This window comes from Panthera pardus, unplaced genomic scaffold, assembly GCF_024362965.1.
Source record: "Panthera pardus isolate Hobbes unplaced genomic scaffold, ASM2436296v1 HiC_scaffold_22, whole genome shotgun sequence".
Classification (NCBI taxonomy): Eukaryota; Metazoa; Chordata; class Mammalia; order Carnivora; family Felidae; genus Panthera; species Panthera pardus.
This window is the reverse complement of record NW_026526788.1, coordinates 82,456,332-82,470,431: the sequence shown is the minus strand read 5'-3', so window position 1 is coordinate 82,470,431 and position 14,100 is coordinate 82,456,332. Positions and strand designations below refer to the sequence as shown.

General features: G+C 54.7%; 1 protein-coding gene across 5 annotated transcripts in view; it reads right to left on the bottom strand.

Moving 5' to 3' along the window:
• Positions 1-14,100, bottom strand: part of PTPRE (protein tyrosine phosphatase receptor type E) — a 160,885-nt gene that overhangs the window by 37,091 nt on the left and 109,694 nt on the right. For all 5 annotated transcript variants that reach the window (XM_053910048.1, XM_053910047.1, XM_019424610.2 and 2 more), the window contains 2 exons: positions 6,393-6,511; positions 100-199 (listed from right to left, as the gene is read on the bottom strand). In XM_053910048.1, the coding sequence (XP_053766023.1) occupies positions 100-199; positions 6,393-6,504 (212 nt within the window). In that variant the 5' untranslated portion in view covers positions 6,505-6,511. The remainder of the gene's footprint in view (positions 1-99; positions 200-6,392; positions 6,512-14,100) is intronic.

Here is a 14,100-nt window from a genome sequence, read left to right as displayed (position 1 = left end):
CTCTGCCTGGGCCCACACCCGCAGTGCGGCCTGGAGGAGATCATTTCCTCATCAGAGCTGGTCGGGGCAAGTCCGCCCGCGCCCCGGGGACACTCCTACCTGAAGAAGTAGGCGGCGAGGAGGAGGGAGACGACTAACAGCAGCAGAGGCAGCAGCAGCCAGGCCAGCAGGGGCTGGGACGCGCGGGGGTCCGGAGGGCCTGCGGGCAGAGCCGGTCCCCATCACGATGGGACTCAGACGAAGGGGAAAAGGGGGTTTGGGCGAGGAAGGAGCCCCAGCACCAGACCACGCTTCCCCGTCGGCAAAGCAGGCCACCGCCCGGTGCCTTGTGCTCTCACCACGGATGAGATGAGCCGCCGTGACACGGGGGACAGAGCGTGAACTGAGGGGCCGGTGACTTTGACCCTGGTGAGGGCTGAGGGGCAGTGAAGGCGCGACAGGGAGCTCCCTGCCCGCCTCAAGGAACCTGTTTCCCCGGGCCCGGGGCACCGGGGAGGTGGAAGAGGGTGGAGGGTCAGATGCCCTGCTGTTCTGGGGACAGCGTGGGGAGCTGCCAGGGCCACGCAGGAGCTCAGGGCAATGGGGGTGCAGCCTGGCCCGTGGGCTGGGTGGAGGTCTGTGGCCAGGCCACGACCAGGTCCCCTGAAGCTTCGAGCTCCCGATCTTACGGGTCCAGGCTGACTTTCCTCATTCAGAAGGACCCACATCCCTGGACCAGGGGCAGCTGCCTTTGGCTGCCCAGGACCTGCCCAGTAAGCCCAGATTCTGAGGGGGCTCTGACAGGCTGGCTGTTTTGACTTAGCCCCTGCCTCCCCAGACTCCCACTCACCAAAATGCCCCCACTCCCAGGGAGATCTCGAATGCCCCCTCCTCCAGGAAGCCCGCTTGGCTCCCCTTCTGTGGATCCCAGAGAGTCTCTGTATGCCTCCAAGCACAGACCCTACTCTCTCGGAATGAACAGACCCTGGGGGCGACCGCCTTCACTCTGAGTCAGTGGACGTTCCTCAAAGACAACAATGGTCCTCCCATAGCTTTGTGTCTTCCCAAAGCTGAGCCCAGTGGGGGCACCGCGGTCCTGCAGCTTCCCTCCCCTGGCACCCTGTCCTCGTGTATCCTAAAGGTCCCTCCCCACCCCCGTCCAGGTTGTAAGCAAACCCCCCTCCGGGGCCTCACACTGGCTCTGGCACCTGTCAGTGGCCAAGGCACGTATTTCTAATAAATGCCAGTTTTTACTGATTCGAGTGACCGTCTGATGTAGAGGTGCACTGACTGAGAGACACCTGGTCTGTGATGAGGTGGCCCGGGATGCCAGAAGCCTGGCCAAACGAGACTCCCTCCTTCCAGGCTGAGCCAATGCCTCTCCCATCTGGCCAGGGACCTCCCAAGTCAAGTTGTAGGGCAAAGCCAGGGTGACACCAGGCAGAGCCTCTAAGAGCATGTGCCCCAGTCCCTCTCCCCTGGCCCTACCTGCTGCAGAGCTCCCCTAGGGAGCTGACCCCGCGGGGGGGAGGGGGTGGGGTTTTGGGGGGGGGGAGAGCTTCCACACTCGCCCACCCACGGAGGCCCCGCCTTGCTCTGCCAGGCCCTTACAGCAAACTCAAGCCCGCCTGATGGGGAGATGCCTGACCCCGGGGGGCGGCGGGGGCCTGGGTGTTCCACTCCCCGACTGGGGTCCATCCCTGCCCTGCCAAATGCAACCACAGGGCACAGGCAGGTGCCCTTCTCTCGCTCCCCACTTCTGCATTTGCACAGACCTCGGCTGCCCAGGCCAGCGTCCATCTTGGCAGTGACCGAGTGGTGAGCAGCCCGGTCCGAGGGCTGGCTGCACCTGGCTGAGGGTGTGGGCACTACCCGGAGCCTTGACGGGCACCTGGGCCACAGACAGCCCATCTCTGGGGGGCCTCATCAGGAGGCTCCAGGGTCCAGCCTCCAGGCTCAGAGGCTACAGTTACAGATGTGGGCTTTCCACAGCGTGCTCCTGAGGACCAGGCTGAATGACCCGAGGCTCCAGCGCAGGGCTGTGTGCATGGGCAGAATCGGGACAAATGTCAGCAGCTGCCTCTGTTCTCGGGGTGTGGGGGGGGAGGGGGCAGAGAACAGGTAAGATCACTCAGGGGCCGGCAGGCCTGGCGGGGCTGGGAGAACTGGGGAGTCCGTGCCCCGTCTGCAGGGGCGGCCCCACTGGGGTCAAGCGGAAGGTGGGCCCCCCACACCGTCCAGTTCTCCCGGCTTTGCCAAAAAGAAGAAACTCGTAGCTATTGTAAAACTTATCTGATTTTTAAATTCTGGTAAGTAATTCAACCTAAATGCCATTTTGTGAAACAAAATGGTCCAGAATAAAAGCTCCGCGGGCTGGGCCGTGTCCCCTGGGCCAAGTGGAGTGTGAAAATACAGCAACAGCAACAAAAACGGACGCCGTCCTCTACGGGGCCAGCTCTGTGGCTCGGCCTTGTCGCGCGGTCGTCTGTCTTGGCGAGCCTCTGGGTCAGCACACGCAGCCTCTTCGTCCTGCTTAACGGCTGCTTAGACTTCCACTTTCTGAACAACCCGAGATTTCGACGGACATTTAGGTTCTTTCCAGCTATTTTTTTTTTTTTTTTCTGTTACTTACGATTTCACATCGTGTATCTTTCTCTCTGGGTATCTTGAAAGTGCTTCCGCAGAAAGCTCCAGAAGGACACTTTGTGCGTCAGTGGGCACACACATTAAATCGTCATAGAAACTGCCAAGTTGCCCCCTGCAAAGTTCCCACCATCCGTGCTTACCTAGACTGGATGATGGAGCTGATCCCCCCTGGCTGTGAGCAATCCTTTTAAATTTTGCCAAACAGCTAAATGAAATGATACCACTGCAACCTGCCTTTCCCTACTTTCTACAGAGTAAAGCATCATTTCGTGATTAATAAAACAATCAATTGGGTATTTGCACATCGTTTGGTCATATATGCTTGCTTTGCCACTTTCCTACTGGGCTGTCTTTTTCTTATTAATTTTTAGGAAGCCTTCCTGCAATACGGACAACAGCATTTAATTGTACTGTTTGTGAGTATTTACCTCCAGCTCCTGCGTAAAGGAATGTCTCTTGATGATTATTTGATACATTTTGTTCAAGGAACAAACAGGGCTTCCGGTTATTGGCACATTGTGGCAATGTGCTGTGATCCCACCAGATGATCCTTCTTTCAGGGAACAAAGTTCCAAAGGGCACTTCCCGCGGGTCAGGCTCCCGTCTGGAATTCTAGGCCAATGCAGCCCGTCCACCTGCTGTCACCGAGACCTTGAACTGGAGCCAGCGTGGACTTGCCTCCTGGTTGTGTGACCAGAGGCCACTGCCAAAGCCGTGAAGCCCCGGGCAGAAACTGTAACAAGCTGTGAGGGACACATCTGTTCTCAGGGGCACGAGGTCGCTTCCCTGTCCCCGAAAGGAGCGCCTGACACCCACAGCCACCTTACTGGCCAACCGTTTTCTTTCCAAGTGAAGCGAAGAGGCCCAGGGGTGAGGCTGAGTCACCCTGACGGTGCCCTGGGTGCTAGCTAGGGAAACGCCCACGCAGCTCTCTTCTGGCTTCTCCGCTTTGGGGCAAACGATGCTCTGCCCGGTAGAATCGGGACACACTGTCCTCGGGGCAGGTCTGCAGGGTCTCAGGCTGTGGAACAGCACCAGGGACCCAGCACCCAGGGGCCCTGCTTGAGATGAGGACAGTGACACGGGGCACCTGGGTGGCTCAGTTGGTGAAGCATCCAACTTCGGCTCAGGTCATGATCTCGCGGTTTGTGAGTTTGAGCCCCGCACGGGGCTCTGTGCTGGCAGCTCAGAGCCTGGAGCCTGCTTGGGATTCTGTGTCTCCCTCTCTCTCTCTCTGCTCCTCCCCCGCTCACCCTCTGTGTGTGTCTCTCTCTTTCTCAAAAATAAATAAGTATTTTAAAAAATGTGAAAAACGTACATGAGGACAGTAACAAATGCAGCTTCTGTCTGCTAGGGGCTCCTGTCTTTCCTTTTTTGCAGTTCTGGATTTCTCTGGCTGGCAATGTGAGGACAGGGCTGCTCCGGCCGTCCTCTCTGGGGTCTTGCACCAATGACTTGAGCCCTACTTCGCCCTTCTCTTGGGGGCCAAGGGTGCATTTGTAGGTCACGTGTCTGGGCTCAGAAAATCACGTCAGGCCCTTGAGCTGCATGGGGGTTGAGTCCCTGATCCCAGCCCGAATGGGGCACTTCTAATTATCTCACTCAAGCTTTTTCTTCTGGAAGGAAGTTGATAATTTTTGTTTACCCGGCGCCTTGTGATAATCAAGTGTGATGCTGAATGCCAACCTAGCTGAGCCACGGGGTTTCAGATACGTGGTCCAACGCTGCTGTTCTGGGTGTTTCTATGAGGGTGCTGTTAGGATGAGATTCAGCATTTAGATTGGTGGTCTCTGAAAAGATTACACGCCTCCCCATGCTCCACTGTGGGTGGGCCTCACCCAATCAGTCGAAGGCCTGCAGAGACCAAAAAGCCTGGGCCTTTTGTGAGTAACAGGGAATCCTTCCTCCCTCACTGCCTTCCAACTGGGACATCACTCTTTCCGGTTCTGCAGCGGCAGCCTGCCAGCCTTCGAGCTCAAACCGGCTCCCTGGCCCTGCGGATTTTGGACTCAACAGCCCTAACGGTCCTGTGACCCTGTTCCTTATAATAAATATAAATACAGACATAGATACAGATACAGATATAAATGAAACTATAAGCACATGTCTCACTGATTCTGTTTCTCTGGAGAACACTAACCGATACACCAAGTAATACCTTACCCGAGATGCCTTGAGTTTTATGCCTGGGAGTCTTGGGGGATGGACAGGGAAGGGACAGGGCAGGCGTGTAGGGACTGGCAACAGGCCGTGATACAGACTCAAGGGACCAGGCCTTGCCGGTTACAGGCTCCTACTAAGCCGGCCAGGGGACAGAGCTGGCAGCCACAGACGGCCTCTGGTCTCCCAGGGAGGCGAGTCCGGGCCTAGTCCTTGGGGACCCTGAACTCATCAGCTGGGCACACATCCAAGAAAGAGATACCAAGGGACATTGAAAGGCCGCGTTTCCGGGCTGTAAGCGACTGGCGGGTGACGGGCCTCCCCCGACACGTCCAGCCATCCACAGCGGTGGCCCACGTGGACGAGCCTCTGTACCCAGCTCGGCGGTCTCGTTCATGCTCACAGCGTTGCGAAAAGGAGGCACTGTTATTACCTCCGACTCACAGATGGGGATACTGAGGCCCGAAGAGGTTCAGGAACTTACTCCAGGTCACCTGGCCAGGTCAGCGGGAGCTGAACAAGGGTCACGTGATTCAAGAGCCCCTGCTCTCTCTGCCGCTTCTCCTCCCCTTCCCGTCAGCTTCGCACGGCCTTTAGTTCAACTCCGTGACGCCAAATCTACATTCTACACAACCCACCCGTTTTAAGCAGAAGATCCAATGATTTTTAGTTAATTCCTAGTTGCCACTGCCACCACAATCCAGTTTTAGAATCTTCCCGTCCACCTCTCGTCCACCTGAGGTCACCTGGCCTTTGCCACACACCCCGCCCCCCCCGCCCCCACCAGGCCGGCCAAGCGCTCAGGTACCTTCTCCTCGGTCACCCTGACTATTCCGGGCATTTCCTATCAACGGAGATCACACAACACGTGGTCTCGCGTCCGGCTTCTTCCACTGAGCGTGTTTCTGGGGTCCGTCCACGCTGTCACACAGATCTGTTCACTCTTCCCCAGTCTCCACTCTAACTTTCAAACCACGGAAAAGGCAGGAGCACGGAGCGGTGACCCCCACGTATCTGCCACCGACTTTCTGATGGGGACCAGGCAGCTGGGTTGGCCTATGGCCCCGCCTACCTCCTGCTCCCCAGGGGCTCTTTCTCGAGCGGCTCCCCGAGGGAGGGTTGCTTCCCTCAGAAGGACTTCAACATGCATCTCTAGACACGCGTGGACTCTTCTTTTAAAAAAGTGACTCCAGCCACGGTACCAACATCATGCCTGAAAGGACTCACACTGATTTCTTGACTGGATCAACTGCCATGTCAGTGCCTAACTATCCCCTAGGCACTCGTCCATGTCCCCACTTGTTGAGGATCGCTAGAATCGGCTCCCCACGGCGGGGTCGGGACTGTGAACCCCTGCTCCCCCGCTTCCCACCGAAGCCGATACCAACTCTGAGCACGGGGTTGTGTTTGCCGCCCCCCGAATGCTAAGCTTTGTTCTGGTCAAATTCCCAACAACTGGCTCGTGCGGCCAGCCTGCTTTTGAGAGGCGTTCCGTGTTCGATGCTCCTTCTCCTCCCCCAGCGGGGTCATCACCCCCGGTCTTGAGACCCTACCAGGAGGGTGGGGGATGGCAAGGGCAGGTGAGCGGCAGACAGCTGGGTCCTCACCTGCGGTCGTAGAGGTCAAGTTGCTCTCCGCTGGGGTGGTCTCGTTGCCCTTGAGAGCCTTGGCGAAAGGCAGGCTAACACCTGCCAGGAGGAGCAGACAGAAGGGCTCCATGGCGAACCTGCAGGAAGCAGGGACAGGCTCAGAGTGCTCCCCGCCATGCGCCTGGGGCTGCCCCTCCTCCCCCCTGCCCCAGCCCAGGAGGGAACCTCACGTAAAACAGGGCAGTGGGGGGGGGGGGTGAGGAGGGAGGGGATGACGGTGGGAAGGCTCTGGAGCACTGCTTAGCGAATCTGAGTCCGGGAGAGGGGTCTGTGCACACGGCTGGCACAGTTCACAGCTGTGCCATTTCACTGTAGAACGAGCCAGGTTAGTAACTCCGTGAGCTGCTCCCAGGTTATAAAAGCTCTCGAGGTTCTGGTTAACTTTTTTTTTGGTTTGTTTGGTTTGGGGGGGGGGGGAGGGGAGGCGAACAAGGATGTGGAGGAACCCGGAGAGGAAAAACCCTGAGCACACAAACAAGGAGATCTAAGATTCTGAGCGGCAGCCTCACGGACACTCAGCGAGGCCCTTGACCCGTTGCTTCTAGGTCGTCGCACGGTCAGGGCACCTGGGTGGCTCTGGTTCTTGATTCTGGCTCAGGTCACGATCTCTCGGTTCGTGAGTTCGAGCCCCGCGTCGGGCTCTGTGCTGACAGCTCGGAGCCTGGAGCCTGCTTCGGATTCTGTGTCTCCCTCTCTCTGCCCCCGTTCTCTCTGCACTCCCTCCCTCTCCCTCTCCGACCCCCTCAAAATAAATAAACTTGAAAGAATAAATTGCCACACGGCAATGATTTGTTCAACATTTGGGGAACGTGGGAACATTCTCTCGTGTCCGCTGTGACACAGGTTAGGGTTTCCATTTGCATCATGAGAGCCCAGGGAAGAGCAGCCCCTGGGGAGCAATCTTGGGCTCAGGAGTTAGGCTACCTGGCGTGTGGTCACAGGGCCAGGGGGTTGGGGGTCCAGCCCACCCGCACAGGGTCCACCTCTGCTGTCCCCCTGGCCACAACCCACACCACCGGCCCTTGTTCTGAGTGCCGACCCTCACTGCCTCCCACCTGAGCCTCGGGGCCGGGGGGAGGGCAGGCCCCGGGCCCATGTGTCCCATACTCCCGAGCCCGATGAGCCTTTCAAAGGCCAGCCAAGTCCTCCCGTCCTGAGGAGCCAACCACGAGATTGGAGATGGGCAGGCCGGCCTAGTCAGCGTTCTTCCGAGCCTCGCACTTGGCCTGTTCTCAGGAACTTCCCGCGTGGCTCTGGGGTGAAGGCCTTGCCCGTGACTGTCCTCCTGTCTGCGCTCCCAGGTGAGGCGCAGGGAGGCTCCCTCCCCGCCCAGGAGGGGCCACCTTTAGTTAGCTCATCTCTGAGGAGCCTCTTGGGAATGGAAGGAAGTCTTTACCGGGTGGGTGGGGACATGCACGGAGCAAACCCGGGTTGCCACGTGGCTCAACACGGGAAAAAGCAATCTTTCACCCAGGAGACCTGCAGGGCCACCACGGATCCCTGCCTGGTGCTCCAATTTTGCCAAAATACCTTAGGTCCTCGGAAAATGTGGCAAGGACCTCTCGGGGGTATGGGAGAGTCACCTCAGGGCAAGGCGTGCGGCTGTCTGGGCCCAGTGAGATCTGGTGGTGACCGTGACTGTGGGCTCCCTCCCTCCTGACGCCCCCCTCCGTGGTCCCCTGGCGTGCCTGTCCCCTCAGACGGCACTTTCCTGCAAAAAGCCTCCCCGGGGCACACGGATGGACCGAGGCCCAGAAACACTGGTTCCTTGTAATTAGAGGGGACGCTTGAATGAGCACAAAAAGTCTAATCGCATTTCAGCAGTCACCACTGCTGAAATGGAACCATTCTGAGCAGACAATTATCCTAGAGCAACCATGATGGCCACAATCAATGCTTCCAACCTCTTTCCTCTTGTTTATTTCCCAAATACATTTTAGATTGTTAAAGTGAGCCACACACGCGCGCACGCACGCACACACACGATAGCTTGTATCCCGTGAGCGCCTACCAGTGCTGGGCCCTTCCTGTGGACACTGCCCCACGACAACCCTCCAGGACTCAGGAACAGGCCCGAAGCGGGGGCAGAGGGGATGGAAGAGGCGTGAATGGAACCCAGGACCACCCGAGACAAAAGCTCTCGAGCCCTGACGGTCAGCTCTGCATAGGCTGCACCAGACAGAATCTGTTCTTGAACAACACTTTTACACAGCTGAATACACTGCAGAGTAAGTGATTAGGAAGTATTAACTGGTTTAATACAACTCAGAAATGCACACTTCCTAGTTGAAGCATTTGTCTTGCGATATGCATTCATTCAAGACCCTCCTCTCCAAATGCTCAACGACCTAAGAGAAAGTTGACACTTTCAGGCCGACAAAGGCCATCTCATCACCCATCAGACACCCAGGGGGATGGGTAGTGCCCCCTGGAGCAGCAGGTGATTTGCCCGCTGTGGCCAGCAGAGGGCACTAAACTTTGCAGAATTCAAACCCCCTTGAGTCCCTTTATTGCGATACTTATATTTCCAAGCCAATGACAACTTTCCTGTCCCTGGCGATTCACCCTCGGAGGGTTTGCGCAAGCTACCAATAAGCACAGACACGAATCGGCACAAAATAGTCCTTGAAGTAGTTTAAACCCGTGGTGAATTTTAAGGACTTGTATTGAACCTACCGCATGTTAAGTACTGTGGGCATACGACACGTTGCGTCTCAGAACAGAGATTATCAAAACAGTTTCCAACAGAGCAGCTTTTGTGTTTATTCTTATCAAAAGTCAGCCACCTATCAGTTTGGTTAGCACTGTTTTCTTATTCCACTTGATGCTTTTTTAATACTCTGCTGGGCCACTCTGGAGCAGGCCGACTGTCGGGTCCCGGAGCCGCGAAACTAAATACGATGCCGGTCCTGCCCCAACGCAGATTTGTGGAGCTGGAAGGAAGAGTGGAAACACAGCATCCCCTAGGACCCCCTGTCCAGAGATGAGTGTCCACAGTGCCAAGGAAGGAAGGTGAGTTAGTGATGATTCACTCCCCCCGGGACCGAATCGAGAAGGCCCTTGAATGTCGCGTTAAAGAGTTTGGGTTGGTGTTACAGGCTCGTTTTCCACAAGCAACCTACATTATTAGAGCCACTCAGAGGTATTATAAGAAGATGCCAATTCCTGAGCCCAACTCCAGACGTATGAAATCCAAGTATATGGAGAGCGAAGGGTGTGGTATAGACAACCTTGGCTGTGAGCAGCGAGCTGCCACTGAAGTTTCCAGAGAGAGTGCCGGAAGCCGGTCACAAGCCACAAGAGGCACGGCGTAAGCCTTTGCCTCCCCAGAGTGGTTGGGGGCATGGGCATCCCCTGGGAGCATACTAGGGATGCCGCATCTCAGACACAGCGGGACCTCCTCCTACGCAAGATCTCCAGGCGGCTCCCATGCACATCAAAGCTGAGACGTGCTGGTTACACAGCAGAGTAGGAAGGTCTGGACGAAGCCAGGACAATGGGAACGGCAAGGAGGGAGGGATTTGAAAGGGGCTTCAGAGGTAGGATCCGTGTGAATGGTAGTCAGCTGGACGCGGTGTTGACTAGGGCACCAAGGCACTGGGATTTCCATCTCGGGAGACGGAATGCCATGGGGCATCGTTCATTAGCTGAGATCTGGAGACTGGGGTCCCCAGTCTGGGGATGGAGTGGATTTTGGCCTGGAGTATACAGCAATAATACAAGCTACCATTTACTGAACTCCCCAGAAGTGTGATAAGCTATCTGAACTTCTGGGATAAGTTACCCTCACCATCCCTCACCGCAATCCTATGAGAGATGCCCTGCTGTCTTCGGAGATGGCCTGTTGACTCTCCGGGTCCTGAGAGCACTCTAGCAGAGTGCCAACAGGAACTGTGTCGAGGACCTGGGACCACTCTGGGGGTGTGTAGAGGGGCAGAGGCCAGGCCTCGGTGCCCAGCCAAAGGAGGCCATTACCCTTGGGGACAGGAGTAGAGGAGTTGGGCTGGGCGTCTGGCAAATGGCGGCCAGGGAACAGGAGAACAGGAGGCAGGTGCAGGTGGAGACCCCAAAGCAGGAGAGGGATTCTTCTGACCCGTCTACATCCCCCAGCCCTTGCTCACATGCTTCCCCTCACCGGATGACCCCTGTCCCCTCTGCCTTGATCCCACCAACCTTTGAGGTCCAGCAACCCAAAGACACTCTCTCTTCCTGGGATCAGACCGCCCGGAATTGTTCAGAGTCATTTGGACATTGGGTCTCCCAACCAGACGTCGAGCCTCCTGGGGACTGGGGACATCTGCCTCCTCCAAGCTGGCTTCTCCAGCTGACAGGGACCTTCAGGGCTTTTGAGGGTATGGAGTCCTGCCTGAGCTAGTGTCTTTGAGGAAGGGCCACCCTGCTGAGCCTTCCGGTGTTGGGTGTCCCGCAAGGACTGAGCCAGACTGCCCCCTGCAGCTCCAAGATGGTAGTGTTTTCTTTCTGCAGCTCAAACCCATCACGAGTGGTTCACATGCCTGCTGCTTCTCAATTACAAGACAGACTCCGTTCCCTCACAAAGGAGCAGAGCTAAATATTTGTTCTACCCTTAAAGGAGAGCCCCTGGGATGGGCCACGTGTAATTTCTCATCCAAAACAGGACCTCCGAGAGCAAAAGAGAGGCTGAAACAGTTAAAGCCATATGCTTTCCTACAGTGTTTCATTAGTGGTCAGCATTTGGTTTTATTAAAATGGGAACCCACTAAGTAGTTTCTATTCAAAACCTATCTTTAAAAATTAAAAAAAAAAAACAACCCTTTCTAGAAAACAAAACTAACCTACCAGTGCACTTTAGAGCCATAGTTTATTTTATAAAAAACGTTTCTTGTATTGATTATATGAAAATAAAATGAGAACATGAACAGAACACCTACTCTTGGTACATATTCACCTGCTTCAATTGCCTTCTCAGCCTTGTCTGTTCTTTTAAATTTTTTTTAATGTTTATTTATTTTTGAGAGAGAGACAGAGTGTGAGTGGGGGAGGAGCAGAGAGAAAGAGGGAGACACAGAATCCGAAGCAGGCTCCAGGCTCCGAGCTGTCAGCACAGAGCCCGACGTGGGGCTCGAACTCACAAACCGTGAGACCACGACCTGAGCTGAAGTCTGACACTTAACGGACTGAGCCACCCAGGCACCTCACCTTGTCTGTTCTTAATACATTTCACTTTTAATATATTTTCAATATCCTTAATATTTAAATTTTTTCACGCAATTGTCTGCAAAGTTTTCAAAGGAACATCTTGTGAGCCCTCATCATTCTGTTTGCTTTATTCTTTCCTCGCTTTCATAGAGAAAGATTTTAATGTCTTCCTGTTCATAACCTATGTTTTCATCAGTTGTAATTGTAAAACTTTAAAACGCTGAGGGGTTTTTATTGGTGGTTGTATTTTCCGGTTGCATTTACTTTTACTAAATATTTCCGACTAATTCAGAATGACAGGCAACCAATACTTGGAGCCTTGTTTATAGAAACATTTGCCGTCTTTGTAGGATACTTAGATTGATTTACTGAGCGACTTTTTGAAGCCCCAAGCATTTCTGAGCTCTGATGGGGCGGGAATAGAACATGCCTGTTCCCAAGCTAAGTATTTTTCAAAATTCAACATCAGCTTCATTACATAATATTTCAGTTTAATTCCCCTGCAAGCGTAGCTGTTGCTAAAATCTGACATCTACAGCCTCTATCTTCTCTGCCAGAATATTTACTTGGCGTGGGCGCAATTAAAAATTATCTGTACATCACAATCAAGTCCAAGCGTGGGACGTTTACCACAAACGCCGAGGTCCGCCAGCCCTTATATACTTCTATTATCCCACCAAACAAATGCACGCGTCCTCGGTGTTGAATTCTTTCGTGGCATTTCCGGTGACATTAGCAATCAGGTCAGGTGTTCACCTTTCACAGAAGGAGCCTCCCACTCGTCGTTGGATTCCACGAAGCGGATGAAAAACAACGGCGCCACTACGGGAATTAACTCGTTTTCCGTTTGCAAAGGGCACCGATATAAAACCGGTTATCATCTGACGGGTTGTGAAACGCACCTGCTATTGGGAGCACTGATGGCGAACGCTTCACCTCCCGTAAGTGCGCAATGAGACCTGGAATTGATAATGATCTTGACTCGCTATGAATAGTCATCTGATCTAAATAAACAGCCCTTGCTTCCCAGGGCCGTGTGTAAAGCCCCTTCAATCCATCATCCTGGGGCACAGAGGTCGTTGAGTCACCCTTCAGGGGAAGCGGTTGCTTCTCTTAGAGGCTTTTTTCCCTCTCACGGCTTCTCTGTGGTCAGCGGCACCAGTGCGGACCCCGACACAGAAGGTAAATGCTGATGGCTATTTTGTGCAAATTGTAGCCTCATCATCAACTTTCTTGAAAACAGAGACTCAGTGCTTAATGTGTGCCCTTTTCCACACTTCATTCCTGACGGACGGGTTTAGGGCAAATTCATAAAGTGTTATTAAAAACTAATTAACGCAAAAAGATGTAGATTTACGCCCGACGGTAAATGCCCAAGCAAGTGTCGTGAGAGTTCAGACTGTTGTCTACAAGTTTTATGGCAAAACTCTTTTGCCTCTGTTTCCTGCAACTATGTCAAAATCCTGTAATCTCTCATTTTCCCCATGGATCCTGATGACCAGTGGCCCCTGCCATGGCCTGGCCATGACCAGGGGCCATGGCAGGGGCCACTGCTCAGCTGGCGGGTACCACAGGTGGCCTGCGGGGGGCCTCAGCCTCAACTACTTTTCCCACCACACAGGGGCCAGAAGGAGTTAGCACCCAACCCACTCTTGTCCAAGCTCATGCCTTCTTGTCTAGCCACGTGGTGTCCTCCAAAGGGCACTGCTGTCCCCACTGGGCTAGGGGAGGGTGGGACAGAGTGGAGAGCATGGCTGCTCATGTTTCAGAGGTGATCGCCCCTAAAGAGAGCCCATCCCTTCCCGTGGGTCCCTTGCCCTAAGATGAGACCCTGGAGAAAGTGCGATAGCCAAGGGGACAGGCCACCAAGCCCTTCTTGGGCTCCTTCAGTGCAACTTTTCATAACTAAAATTCTCACTTTTAATTGCAATGAGATGGGAAATGTGGAAGAAATGTGAACATGGACAGGATACAGGGACAAGAAGCAAAGAAGCAAAAATAAAAAAGCAAGTAATGAATAATAAGAGGCCGTCGCAGCGAGAGAGGTCACTACGGGAGCCTGGAGAAGACTGTGGAAGGAGCATGCACGGAACGGAGTAGGATGTTGGGAATCAGCCCGGACTCTCCAGGAGTGCGATTCTGAGGCCAGTGTCATAAGGACGAGTCCTTGTTCTTCCTCCTCTCACCAAAATACACCGTGGGGCTCACCCTATCCAACCTCTTCCAACTTCTTTTGTCCTGAAGGTCACAGCTGAGCCGGCTAGTGAACACAACCGTGTTCACACCTGACTGCTGGCTTGACCCCCCCCTCCCCCCCCACCACATCTGACAGTCACACTCACGGGTCCTTCATGCTCCCCAAAGGCCTGTTCGCCCATCACCCAGAGGAGATGCGTGTTATCAGAGGACCACCGCAGCGACCCATCAGGAAGGTTAATGTGGAGGGGGCGCCTGGGTGGCTCCGTCGATTACGCATCCGACGCCGGCT